General features: G+C 41.3%; 1 protein-coding gene across 1 annotated transcript in view; it reads left to right on the top strand.

Annotated features, from left to right (window-relative positions):
* The window catches only part of LOC104837365 (corepressor interacting with RBPJ 1-like), a 7941-nt gene extending 470 nt beyond the window's left edge, over nucleotides 1–7471 (top strand). The window contains exons 2-7 of the mRNA XM_010576432.1: nucleotides 137–208; nucleotides 461–592; nucleotides 4287–4339; nucleotides 4978–5061; nucleotides 5297–5389; nucleotides 6913–7471. Of these exons, the coding sequence (XP_010574734.1) occupies nucleotides 139–208; nucleotides 461–592; nucleotides 4287–4339; nucleotides 4978–5061; nucleotides 5297–5389; nucleotides 6913–6963 (483 nt within the window). The 5' untranslated portion in view covers nucleotides 137–138 and the 3' untranslated portion in view covers nucleotides 6964–7471. The remainder of the gene's footprint in view (nucleotides 1–136; nucleotides 209–460; nucleotides 593–4286; nucleotides 4340–4977; nucleotides 5062–5296; nucleotides 5390–6912) is intronic.
* Nucleotides 7472–14459: the final 6988 nt, after the last annotated feature.

The raw sequence follows: 14459 nt of genomic DNA, 5'->3' as shown, positions 1-14459 counted from the left end.
GCCGTAGCCTGATGCGGTTTGATAGGAGTGCACTTAGAAGTGCTCGCTGGTTTTCTCGGTTTCCACACTGCTCTTCCTTCCCCCCCCAAAGTCTTTTGGAAATGATGTTATTGAACGTACTTTTGACTCTCACTAGATATGGATGACGGGAAGGACGAAAAAAATAGGACGCTCTGTGCAACCTCACAAGGAGAGCTGAAAGTCCGAGGTAGGCACTGCTAATCTCTTTCCGTGCTGTGGTGTCGCGCATGTTATCCTTTACATCAGTTACCACATTCGACCCTGGTGTTGAGCGTTGTCGCTTGCTAATGGCAGTAGACCATGGTGCGCTGGAAGAGGGGGGAAAAAAACCACCAGCCCCTCAAAATAGGTGTTCGTTGTGCTTAAGTTCTGTGAAGAGTCATTTTTGTAGACAGTAGTTACTAGCATGCTTGTCACTGTTGCCTTGTGTTGTCCTAAGGAAAAGAAAAAAGGAAACGAAAACGCAGTAGAAGCAGATCATCATCCATTTCATCCACATCGTCTTCTAGTGCTGCATCCACTTCTTCCTCATCACGCTCATCATCAAGGTCGTCGTCTTCAAGTAGCAGAGGTAAGCTACATCCATGCGTGCTCATGATGTTTACCAGTTCTGATAGTGCTCCTGGAAACGTTTAAAGCTTATTTTAAATGTAGCTAAACCACCACAAAAGTACTGCATGTTCAGAGCGTTTCTCTCAACCCTTTCCTATTGCTGTGTTAAGGTACCTCTTTATGCACAATATGCAGTGTTCCTGTGTTAATTTAAATAACTTCAAAATAGAAACTGCCATTCAAAGAAATGTTACTTTGTAACAATATGCTGTATATATTTAAAATGCTGTGTTTAGAATGTATAAGGAAAACAGACCTTTTTCTACTTCACCTATCTATCTAGATCAGAGTTGGGGTGTTTGATTTAGTCTTACTTTGGTCTTAGTATTTCAAGCATTTAACTGTGAGGATTCACGTGAAGTTTATTAATACCAATGACCAAGTTCAATGGGAACACGTATGCAAGCATTGCAGGATTAAGACTTCCCATACTAAGCTGCTGCTTACTTAGAGGAATTGGGGTAGATGGTATCTGGGAGTCAGTGCAGATTTTTTCTGTGGGTATAACTTGTGACCTCGAGGGGAATGTATTGCTGATTATATCAAGACTGCATTGTTTTGATATTCTGTATCAAAATATTTGGTATTACTGCAGGTAATGTGACCAAATTGCCATTTTTTAATAAAATGTGTCAGGCTAAACACTGAACTGTATTTTATCTTTTTTTACTGTGATTGGGAAGTGATTCGTATTTGTGACTGTGTATTCCACAGTTTAACAGAGACTTAGTTCTGCTTCTCTTGAAGCAGATTTACATCTGTATGGAAATATTACTTGTTCTCATACTTCAGTGGCTTGATTCAATGTATCTGCCATAAATATATTCTGAAAATACTCAAATATATGAACTTGCACATTTGATGGGGGGAAGGTGTCTTCCTTTCTTCTTGAATGAATTTTATCCCATGTGATACAGTCTACAACTTCTGAAAACAATTAAAATGTCATGTCAGACACTGACTGTGTGAACATGCTTGGCATGCTCTTTGGTTCATCTTTTGGAGGGATGTCAAGAAACATGTATCTGAGGAAAAAAGTCATTTTGAATTAGGCTTAAGTTGTCAGTCTCATAGATTTGCTAAAACTTTACAGCTAAAAATTCCCTAAGTTTTTCCGTTCACAGGGGAGAGCAGATGATCTAGCAAAAATGTCCTACAAGGCCATGTGTCCTGGTTTCAGCTGGGATAGAGTTAACTGTCTTCCTAGGAGCTGGTACAGTGCTATGTTTTGAGTTCAGTATGAAAAGAATGTTGATAACACTGATGTTTTCAGTTGTTGCTCAGTAGTGTTTAGTCTAAAGTCAAGGATTTTTCAGCTTCTCATGCCCAGCCAGCGAGAAAGCTGGAGGGGCACAAGAAGCTGGCACAGGACACAGCCAGGGCACCTGACCCAAACTGGCCAAGAGGGTATTCCATACTTTGTGACGTCCCATTTAGTATAGGAACTGGGAAGTGAGGGCAGGGAATTGCCGCTCAGGGACTAGCTGGGTGTTGGTCAGCGGGTGGTGAGCAATTGCACTGCGCATCATTTGTACATTCCAATCCTTTCATTATTGCTGTTGTCATTTGATTAGTGTTATCATTATCATTATTAGTTTCTTCTTGTCTGTTCTGTTAAGCCGTTCTTATCTCAACCCATGGGTTTTGCTCCTTTTCCCGATTTTCTCCCCCATCCCACGGGGGCGGGGGGGGGGGGAGTGAGTGAGCGGCTGCATGGTGCTTGGTTGCTGGCTGGGGTTAAACCACGACACCATGTTTAAAAAACTCTACTTATTCCACCTAGACAAGAAAAGACACGAGGTAATTTAGCTAAGACAGATATAGGTGTAGGTAGTTGCCACTATGGAGAAGGACTGGAAAATAGTTCTGTGACTTTCAGAGCAAGGAATAATGACCTAAAATTGCAACAGGAGGGCTTAGAATTCAATCTAGTAAAAATACATTCTAACAGCAGCAGAGTGGAATAGCTTGCCTAACCTGCAGTTGAAGACCTTGAATAACGAAGGTTGCCCCAGTCTCATGTGTTGGGTATAGCAGGAGTGGATTTAACATTCCTTGGGATAGCAAAATGGAGAGTTCTTCTGGCATTTTTTTATCTGTGTTTCTCTTTTCTTATTTAGTGAGTGCAGCTTTAACTCTGGCTGTTAGACACTGGGCAGTGGCTAGGAAAACCAAGAGAGTGGGGGAAACTGTCTTCTGCTCTCTTGAACTGTATGCCCCACCTACCTTCTCCAACATTGCTGGTAACATAAGTTATATGGAAAATGAAGCTAGCTTGAATGCAGAAAGGACACACTTCGCTGTGGAAAGAGAGACATCGGGATACAGAATCTGGGAATGCAGCTTGTTACGTGGAGCTGGGAAGGGGGTTCCTCTCAGACAGGAGACAAGCAGGCAAAGCAGTGCTAGAACTAAGGAGGTAGGGTGGCTGAGTATGAAAATGGATTGAGCTAGTGAGGAGGCCAGATGGTGAGGGATGGCAACTCGGAAAGAGTGATCAGGAGGAAAAGGTGGCCTGGCTTAGCCTAGGAAGTCAACAGTTCAGCGCAGAAGTCTAGAGAAGTTCTTCTAGGGTTTGTGGTCACGAGAACCGTGGCTAGGATGGTGGGAGGTAAAAACTGAGTCTGAAGGAGATGTGGGCAAAGGAATAAAACTGGGCAAATGTCTGTTCATCATAGCGTACTGATTTTCAGAGTCTGGAAGGAAACCCAGTGTTCTTGAATGTACCCCTTTCCTGATGTTGCCAAACATTTGTAAAAGCCCTCTGGCCAGGTATACCATCCCCTGTGGGTGCTTAGTCCAGTCCATTGTTACCAGGAGACTGAATGTTGTGACAGAATTACTGTTTTTATACTTGCTTCTGACGTGCTTGTGCTGCATTTGTCATTAGGAGGCCACAAGAAGATTGCTTGGGTAGCCTTAACTTAGACTTTTCTCACTTTTGAGTCTGGCTGTGCTCTGGTATATTCCTGTTATATTATCTTTTGCTTGGAATTTATTGTAAAGAAGCTGCAGAGGTGATAGCTTGAAGGCAGTCTGTTGGAAGACTAGTAAGCTGTTTCACAGTCTCTCTAGGTTTACAGTCCCATAGTCATAGCTGGTGCTTCACAATCAACTTCCTCACATACCAGTCACAGTGTAATCTTTAAAATCTATGATTGACTTATAGAACTTGTGAGTTTCTGCTTTACAAAATTTACTAAAAAACCTTGAAGTTGGAAGGTGAGCTGAGTAGATACGAAAAGTTTTTCATTTGCCTTGAACAGTGATAATATTTTCAGTGGTTTGTCAGCCCCAACAGTACTTTTTGTTGCTTGCTTTGTGAGTCAGGATCCCTGGCTATAAAATGGGTATTTCTGCACCTGTGCTCAACAGATTGCAAAGAAGAGAGAAATATTGCCTCTGTTAATGTAATACATTGGTATAAGTAATCACTGAGTAAATCAGGTATTTTCAGTTTCCACGTTAGACCAGTAAGAGGCAGTAAGTTAATGTGTTGCTTTTCTCAGGGTTAGTTTCAACCAGCCTTAATATATCTAGCTGAATTAAAGCATTTTCTTCTTATGGTTTACATTTCTGTATGCCTCGTCTGTAAAACCAAGTACCTCTTTCAGAATACTAAACTTACAGGGGTTTGTTTTGGGTTTTTTTAGATTCTCCTAAGTCTAAATCAAAGAAAAAGAAAAAAGAAAAACACAACAAAAAGGTAAACATTTACTAAGAGAAATAAGCAGTTAACAAACAGAAAATAGTTGTTCGTATTTCGATAACCTTCAATATCATGTAAGATGTCATGCTTTTGTCTGTGGCTATGTAAATCTGAATCATGCTTTTAGGGTTACAGCAGGTGAGCTGACAGGTTGGCATGTACTGGACTGTATACTAAAGGAGACATAATTTAAAGGTTCCTTTTGCCAGTCATTGCTGGTCCAGCTAGAATTTAGAGTAGTCTCTGAAGAAAAGGGAAGTGGGGAGTCTTGATAACTTTATAGTATTTCTGTTAGAAGAAACTATTTCTAGTCAGAGAGAGAGTGGTAGATTCTTGCAGTTGTGATTTTTCTTTTTTGTTTTATTAGGACCTTCTGTTCAGTGATTCTTATATATTGGGGTTACATTAAAAGAGAGATAATCAGGGATCAGGCCATTTCTGTTTCTCATGATCTCAAGGGTTGCTAACCCTGCTGCATTACTTTCTGTGTACTTCAGATAGTACCTGTTCAGCAGTGGCAAGGGCAAGCAGTAGTGGCTGTCTTGACTAGATAGGATGTTAAGAGCTACTTGTGGGTTTCCTTTTTTTGCCCTTGTGAGTCTGTAAGCATTAGAGTACATGTCTTATACTTGTAGAAAAGGAAAAAAGAGAACAAAATGAAGAAAAAGAAAGAAAAGAAGAAAAAGAGAGAGAAAACGGGACCTGTCCAGCTTTCCAAGGTATGCTTGTGTGAGTCTGAAGTCCCATTATATTTCTCATCTAAACACTTAATCTGTCCTGTCATAAAAATGTTTATACCACCACTAGTTTTGTCCTCAGCAAATAGAAACCTATCTCTATTGTTCTGGCCAGTTAGGAAGTATAAAAGATTATTGTCTGTAATTTTATTTAAGATTTGTAACATTACAAAATAAAGCAAAGCTTATGTCCTTCTAATGTGTGATCTCATTTTAGTTCTTTAAAAACAAAAAGAAGAATGAAAACTACAGCATGATAACTGGAAAGAAAATTAAGATGAAAATAAAGAAGACTAAGAAGGATAAAGAGGTAAGAGTTAAAATGGTCTATATATCCCTAAGGGATAATACTCTATCTTTTAATATTTTTTGAACAGTCGTCTTTTTGTAGAAGAGTAGATCTTACAGTTAGGGGTTGTAAATTGATTGTAGCTTTTAATGTGGCTGTGATGCCATCTGAGAAATTTTAATTCATTCTTTTGTCAGGTTTTGTGTTATGAGTGGGCTTGGAATGCTCAGGCATGAGTAGATAAACCAAAGGATGCTTGTGCAGGTTCTTAGAATTTCAGTCCACAATGTTCAGCTGATCCGTGGCTTTCTCTGTTGATTTAATTTGCACTGTTTTTAATTGTCCTCATCTTCTTCCAGTCTCTTGTGATCAATTGTGGTAATTGCTACTTTACTGTGTTTTTCTAATGCATGTGAGACTAGGCATTATTTAGAGAGGAATTAAAAAGAGATGGTAATAGTATTAGGACCACATGCTCGTGCATTGTCTCAAAGCAGTCAGATGTTTTTGCTGAGATACCCAGAGACATAGATACTATGAATAGCATTTTGTGCTATTGCTGTGGGTGTTTAGGCTCAGCACTTAAATAATATGTTCACTCTTTTCAGCAGTTTGCACATCTTAGAGCGATCTGCAGAGGGCTTCTGGTAGTAGTCAGTATGCATTAGAAGTGTTACTTTGCTGAGGTATCCAGTTTGGCAGATTCTGATTCAGCTGTAACAGTTCATTCTATAGCTACCAAAGCAGACCTGAGCATTCCAAGTTAAATTTGGTCAAAAATACGTTATCTTCTTTCTGGAACTGAAGTTTGTGTTAAATGATGCTGAATGCTTGCTAGTCTTATCCCATTAACCTGCTTGTTACGATATTTGATGTTGGTCCTTTTCTGATTGGTGTCCACTGTCATGAACATGCTGAATTGAACAACATCCATTCTTCGCAACAGTTTTAAGATTCAATGATTGTTTTATAAATTGTGATTTTTAAAAACACTGGAAACAAGCATTCTGACTTTGGGCCATCTCTTATGTAAAGAGAGAACCTAAATTCGTGGTTCCCTTTCTGTTATGCTGCCAGCTGCTGCTTATGCATAGAAAAAAATGATACTTCCCAAAGCACAAGACTTGCTGTTTGTACAGTGGAAGTTGCCTCAGACACCAGAGAATTGCATCTGTTCTGCTTGAGAGTTCCCTCCTGAGCAGGCTACGAGCTACGTGATGACAGCCCAATGGAGCCTCCATGGGGAGCCACTTAGAAAATGTATCATGAAATAGCAACAGCGACAGCTTGTCTCCTATAGCATTTCTCCTGATTACCCATTGCCTTGCACTTCCTCCAGGCACTCACACCTAACTGGTTGCTAGTCATATCCAGCTGTTTGTGATAGCGTTTGTTGTGCAGCATGCTGAGATGTGAAAGCCCCACAGAAAGCAGGGTTATGCAGCCTGAGATGTTGAAAGCCCCACAGGAAAGCAGGGTTATGCAGCCTTGGTCCACTGAGTACAGGTCTGTTAAACCACTGCTTCTGCTTTTCTGCTCTACAGAGAGACCGGAATCGTGCAGAACTCCTTGAATTTCTGAACTCTGCCTTATAATGGGAAGAGTGCTGACCAAGGACTTGTAAATATACCAAGCCAACTATCATCATGCCTAGCAAAACACTAAAGGGAAACTCAGGGAAAAGGACACCAAGTTTGACAAAGACCAGACTCTCCTGCTGAGAAGACAATCAGGATGTCCTTTTTTAATGGCAAAATGAAGAGTAACTGATAACTTGTTAATGAAGATCCATGTCCTCCTTTTGAGATCCTAAGGTAATAGCCAGGCTGTGGTGTTTTAGAAGAGCCTATAAGAGTGTGTGTTGTTGACAATGATAAGAAATGACACACTGAAGTCCAATAATGAAATTTCTATCCTAACTGCATGCAGAACGCACTCTTGATTTCAAATGTCTTAATGTTTCTAGTAGTTTAAGCAAAGCAGAGTATTTGTAAATGTCTATTTGAAAGATGAGGCGTTTCTATGTATATTTTTTCCAGTAGTGGTTTTACTTGTCCTAAAGAGCAAGTTGACCTTTGTAAATAGAACAGGCTTTTACATAAATGATTTTTTGACGTTCACTAATATATTATTTTCTTTCAGAGTATGAGATATGATCTTTCTCTGGATGGTTTATTGCTCTCTCACCAGGGTAAAATACTCTAGAGCAATAGTGGTAGCTGAATGATTTTTATCCTAAAATAGAAGCAGGAAAGGTCTCTGGTGTGTTTGTTTATTTGGATCAGCTGTTCAAAGGCAGGTCACAATAGTTTACCCCCCACATCTGGAGTTGCAGTTCCTAGACCTAAAATTCTGGAGTTCTGGCCTGCCTTTCTGATCCTGTGAGCTGTGTATCAAATCTTCCCCTGTCTGAAGTGTGGCAAGACACATACGCATATCTTAGTCTAATGGAAGGAGAAAGAGCTGTAGGAATGATGCTGAGGCAGGCAGTGACAGTGACCCTCCAGGTGTGTTGACAGTCTGCTGTAAGATGAGACAGGTCTGGATATGCAGCTGGACCCCAGCATAACTTGTGTGTGTGTGTGTGTGTGTTAGCTGTGGTAGTTTACTCAGTGCTTGCTCGCTTCCTTCCAGAGCCTTGACTTTCTATTACCCAGCAGGCCCCTCTGTACCTAACTCTGATGTGGGAATTCCACTTGAATCCCTTGTGTAGCAAGCACTCCTTGGGAACCACAGTTTAGGAATACCTGGACAAAGGAGTCAAGGGTAGTTGACTTTGAAAAGAGTATCAGGTGTACAGTGGTCAGAGTGTGCGGTGCTCATTAAAGAGCAAACAAATGGAAAACTCTTTACATCTGTGTCTGCCACGGTATTTTAAGTCAATCTGAAGATTTGTACCATTGCTCCAGGGATAATTTAAAAACTGTTTTGATGTGTGAAACCTTGTGAAGATGCTAGAATCCTGTCTTTTCCCTAGTTTTCTTTTCTTGTGAAACATTTTGCAATTGTTGCAGAGATGCAACTCTTTAGAGACTAAAGCCCTGATCCAGAAGAGCAAGTCCTTACATCCTTATGAACATAAAACATGAAAACACATAGGTAAGAACTGGAGTTGACTTGGCTTCTAACTTGGTGATGGATGCTTTTTTTGGAAGCACTGTTCTGAAATGTCAGTAGGATTAAAAACAAACAAACAAAAAACCCCTCCATTTTTTTTCATGGGGATCATGCTTTGATTTATGCTACTTTGGTTATCGTCTAGCTAGCGATGCCAAAGCGTCTTGCCCAGATAAGCAGCTTTTATCTCTGGACTTCCGTTAACAAGGTTCATCCCAAACATGCTCTTAGAAGATACTAATGTCCTTGCCATTCCCTGGGTTATATTTTACGTAAAGATAGCATCATTTCCTGAAAATTTAGTGGGGGGAAAAAAAAAGATAGAAATTTGGAAGATAGAAAGCAAGTAGGAATGGGAAACTCGGATATCACACTTGTAAAGAACTGTGTTGGTTGGAAGGTTCAGACTTAATTGAAATAATCTGCTTTTTGCTGCCTTATTCAAGATCGGTCAAGATCGTAAAAACTCCTTCACTGTTCCATGCTAGTATGGAAAAGGCAAAGGACCTTTAGTAATATGATGTGGTCTGTTCCTCTTTTAGGGTTTTGGTAGTTGCCAACTCTGTACAAAAATGAGTCAGACCACTTTTTTTAAAAAAAAAAAAAAAAAAAAAACTTTGTTGTTGTTTCAGGACAGAGGAGCTTTTCCTGTTCAGTATTGACATGCTGGATATGCTTTGGTGTCGCTTTAAAGTATTTCTATGCCAGCATTTACTTCTAAGCTGTCATTTCTTTTAGAAAGCCAAGCTGCTTAAGTTCTGTGGCAGTGATTCAGTTTTATTCTCTCTTGCCCAGTCAGTTATAAGTGCTGTCTGAAACTTTCCAGCAGTTGCTGCTTTTATAAGCCGCCTTTTCTTTCTTACCCATCTCCATGTAGATTCTTGGGTTTCTAAAGAGGTTTGCATTCATGTTGCATCCTTCCCTCCCCCATCTTTCCCCACAGGCACTGAGATCATGTGCATCTTTTTGGGACTGAGTATCTTTGAGGCTGCTGTTTGGAGCTGGCCAACAGATTCCAGTCTCCCTAGTGAGCATAGACCCATACAGCCAGAATAATTGTTCATGCCTTGCTGCCTGAGGAAAGAAGTTAATTTTGTTGACCTTTTCACTAAAGCATAGCTTCTTAATACTGCTTCAGATTACTGTTGTGGCAGCTGAACCAAAGACTGAACCAGATGTGAAGGTTATGACAGTAAGGTAAGAGATGTAGAGGAATGTGATGAAATACAAATGGAGGAATTTGCATGAGGGAACTGTGAAGTGGCGTGGGATGTTGACCTGATATGCAAATGGCTGATAGAGAGCCTTGCTACCAGGTCTCAAAAAAGTGCATATCGTGGGGGAAGATGAAGGCTGGTACAATAGAACAATAGAAGAGGTGTGAGGTAGGGATAGATGGAGACTGCTACTGTCAGAAGTCATGGAATGGGGCAGAGGTCAGGTGATAAGGAAGGGGCTGCAGAAGCCTACCTGGCTGGACAAGTTGAGATTCTTGCTAAAATGCTGAATAATAGAAGTCTTTCAGATGTGAAACCTACTTTTTTGTGTGTGTGTGACAGTCTTCCGTATCACACGCACTTCCTGTGTCCCTGCACCATTTTCCATTCTGGCAATCATGCAGAATTCAACTGAATTTTTTTAACAACAGAAATTCCAGAAACAGAAGTCACTGGCGTGGGAAGGAGAGGAAAGATACATTCTCTGAGCTGCTGCCACCATGCCCATCTTCCTTGGCACTGTTCTTTCTAAGTATTCTATCCCATTTACAAAAATTGTGCCACAAGCAGCAGAATTCGTAAGACTTGGTCCCTTGGGATTTGTGTCTGTTACTCTTTAAGCCCTTGCTACCACACTAGTCCTACCTCCCACTTGAGTGCTGTAGTTAAGCAGGCGTAAATGTAAAATGGCTGAGTGGTTTTCATTGATCCCATGGTGGAGGGCGCTCATTTGGACCTCCTGGATCTAGTGAGTAATTGTCACGAAGCTGGAAGGGAACCAGGTATTTCTAAAGATCTCTCCACAAGTGATACAACTGTTTAGTTGTATCCGCAAAAGTTATCAGAAGGGGATGGAGCATAGTTATGTAAGTTTCTTTTCTTATGCAGGGAAAACTGGCAAAAACCCAAACATGAAAGAACGTGATGCAAGTAATTAAGTGATTCAGCTAGTTCTTATGGGCAATGCAATTCTTTGTTACTCGTTTCCTTTGTGATTTGCCTGAACTTGAGTCCTTTGCCCATGCAAAAATGTACAAGAGATCAAGATGAGAAAATACATATGAATACCACTTTGTATTGGAAGTACTTGCCTCCATTGAAGTAAGATGTATCATCCTGCAGTGCTGAGCAGGGCCTGCAATTTTGATACCTGTTCGATATTTAGTATGGTTAAACTTAGGCAAGTTGTGCTATTTTGGTGTACTTGCATGTTTCATGCTGCAGGAGTATATGAGCTTCCCAGTCATCCTCTGCAGTAGGGAAAACTGAGTGAGCTCTATATGCAGGGGAAAAGCAGAGGTCAGAGAGGCTGAAGTAACTTGCCCTGGTGTCACCTGCTGAACCTGCCCTGGTGAGGTGTGGGTGGGGGCCTTGACCACTGGATGGAGCTCTGATATGCTTTGTTGTATGAGTTAAATGTATTCTTCGTTGTCTTTGCTGTGCATATTTAGAAACAAGTTTCCAAAGTTATTGCTCAGCTCTCAAGGTTGGGAGCTCCACTTTCATTTGGGCCCTCCATGAAATGGCTGGATTTTAAGTGATAGTGGGTCCTCCTGAAGGATGTGAGGTCCTGGGCACACCTGAAAATCCTCCAGTCTGCTACTTGGTTGTATTTGAAGCTGTAGGGTGATAAGCTTTTGAGGAGCTGCTGCTTAAAATTATTGGCAAACACCCAGCCTTCTAGTTCCATCTCTGGACAAAACAAATCATCAGAATTACTGTCCAGTGCACAGATCATGATTTATCTGGCTGTTGACAAACAGGTTTTTTTTTCCTGCCTGTTCAATTTTGGTCTTAAATTGGTGTAAGGAACCATGTTTTGAGCCTTTTCAAGCAGTGTGAAGAACATCATTAATATCCAGTCTGACAAGTGTACATCAATCACAGAGGCACAACATTGAAGATGACAACTCTTCTGATACCAGCATGCTGGCCACTGGTGCCGTCTTCCAATAAGGTGCTAAATACTACAGCTAACATCAGTTGTGTTCATTTTGCTCTCCATTCATGAGCTGTTCTCTGGGTGACAGTGGTGTGAGAGAAGGGTAGTGTGAGGAATCTGTTTGTCAGGAGAGGACTGGTTACAAAGCTGCTGCCTGTTTCCTGGTTAATCATTGCTGGGAAATCTGCCGGCAGGTGGCATTGCTGTCCAGCTGGATGGTCATGGAAATCTAATTTTTTTTTTTTTTTTTTTTACCTTTGGACATTGGCTTTGCACTTTCTTATTCTGAAACCCTATAATTAGTCTGCAAAGACCTAATTATGTGTTGATTATGGGGAGCATTTGTTACTGCTGTCCTATGAATTTAATCCAGTCTTTGTTCATTTCTTGCTCCTGCCTGTGCTGTGGACAGACAATAGTCTCTCATGCTGGTGCTTTAACTGGAAGCCTTTAACTTCTAAGTAGTTGAATGCAATAGGAGCAAGTTGCTGAGAGCCAGCAGGGACCTGGAAGGACCAGGTGTTCTTGCACCATCCCTACCTGGGGCTGCTGAGTTCTTCAGAAACTGCACCCTGCTCTTCATCTCTGAATAATTTCAGACCTCCAGTGCCAGAATACAGTGGAAAAGAAAAACCCACCTGAGGAGTATTTCACTGTCACTGCTTCATACCACATCTGGTTATTTAAATAGTCTTCAGACTAAATTAGGTGCAATCTGTTGCTTTAGGCAGCCTGACACTGCAGAGAGTAAGGTTGGAAAAGGTACTGCATGCACATGGACTGTGACCTAATAGAGGCCTCTGAGAATATGGCATTGTGATTACTGAACAGGTGTAACAAATTACATTCTGAGAGTAGATACTCTGATGTAGAAAACACATGTGCTGTTTCCCACACTGCTGCAGTATCTACTACTGGGTCAGATTAGATTAATTTGGTAGAGGAAAAATGTAACTGTGACTAAAATACAGAAGTGAGATGCAGTAATCTGGTTATCTAGCCAAGACTCTAAGAATTTATAATTTTATGAAGTGTACCCTATACACAGATAACCATAAATCATCACATAACTCAGTGCTTCTTGTAGCCCTTTTCCTCACCTTTGTCATGTTTAAGATCTCATCCTGCAAAGATTTTCCCTCAGTTTGAAGATATCTTTGTGCAGCAACTGCACAGAAAATATATGGTAGTCATTGGGAGACCTGAGCCCCGAACCCAACTCTCACAGCCAGCACAGTATCTTTCTGATGTAAGCCAGCTTGAAACATGGCTTGTCTGATCATACAAAGGGAACAAGAGGTCCCTTGTGCTGACAGCCTGCAGCATGGTCGGCAGTACCAGGGAAAGGCAGGGGCTGAGATTATGATGTCTCTGCCTGGCACAGGTGGGTGGAACTGAGGGAGGCTTAATAGCCCTTCCTGTGTTGCAGGGCACAACCAAAAAGGCTTTGACTTGTGCAGTCTAGTGCTTCTCAGAATGCTTGTTGGGTAAAACTACAGTGCAATGTTCTTTATCAGGGAGGTGTAGCAGAACACTGGAATATCAGAATGGCCATCCAGAATGGCCTACCTGTCTATAGTTTTCCTCCTGGGAGAGGCCTGTAGCAATGTTTGGGGAAGTAGTGTAAGCAACAACACTGAGAGATTTGCTTGTCCACAGCTTTTGGCAAGGAGTGGCTTAAGCCCTGTGCTGTAGGTTGTATCCTGACCACTGTGGTTTACTGACCCTCTGAACTCATGTAGTCCCCTTTTGGAACCACTCATCGGATCTCCAGAATCTGCCGAGCGATGCATTCCATACTTCAGTAATACTTCGTATGGGGAAAAAATTACTTCCTTTTGTTTAACATATGCGTGCTTTACATGTACAGTGCTTAGCACAGGGAGCCCTGAGCCATCTGGGGCCATCTGCTAATATTAAGATGTTCTAGTACCCAGGATCAGGTACAGAATCAACAGGAGTGACTCAAGTATCTGGAAACAAAGCATCCATTTTGTCACTTATATCTTCTCATTTCATGGCAATACTGGTTAATGTGAGACGTGCTTGGAAACACGTTGATGAAGACTTCAATTCAAGGTTGTATCTGTAAACCACTTAGCTTCAGAGAATTTCAGACCTTTCTAGTAGTTTAATCCTGGTTATTTATCATTTTAAATCTTGGGATCTGTTTGTAGAGGTATCAAGATAGAAGGTAGGTGGCTGTGTTTGTAGCCTGTAGAGAGAGGATGGCTTTTTTTGTTTAGATCAAGTGCCTTTACCATTCCTGCCTTCCTCCTTTGATACATACACAGTGCACGGTAGGGCAGTGAAACAGCTGTTGTGTTTGGCTAGATGTGGACAGATTATATTTCAGGAGATCTTTAATTACAGACAACAAGTACAAAAATTGTTTTATATTTCACAGCTTTGCTTTAATTCTCTGAGGTTCTGTGATGAAATGTATAAACAGTGCAATCTCAGCAGACAAGTATTTCCTGTGAAGCTTCCTCCAATTCCCCATGGTGTGATAGCTGTCTGAACTATATGCTGATATGGGTGAGGAACCTCGCTTCCTGCACACCTTTGCCGGCTACCACAGCCTGTGGGCCAGGCTCATCTGCAGAAGGCATAGAAGCCGGGCTGCATAGTCTCTGTCAGGTGAGTAGTGACTCTGAGTGTTAGGCCCTTGAAGCTGAGCAGTGCAGCTGAGCTGTTATAGAGGTGTTGCCGTTACTTTTTAGAATGTATAGTAAGTCTAAGACTGCTTTTTCCTGGCTGTAACGATGTCCTTTGGCCAGCATAACGCTATCAGTAGTGGGGCAACCGTGATGCT

The sequence above is a fragment of the Haliaeetus leucocephalus genome, unplaced genomic scaffold (assembly GCF_000737465.1).
Source record: "Haliaeetus leucocephalus isolate CR32 unplaced genomic scaffold, Haliaeetus_leucocephalus-4.0 Scaffold526, whole genome shotgun sequence".
In the NCBI taxonomy this organism is placed as follows: Eukaryota; Metazoa; Chordata; class Aves; order Accipitriformes; family Accipitridae; genus Haliaeetus; species Haliaeetus leucocephalus.
Note: the sequence above shows the minus strand (reverse complement) of the source record. Positions and strands in the feature narration are given on the sequence as shown.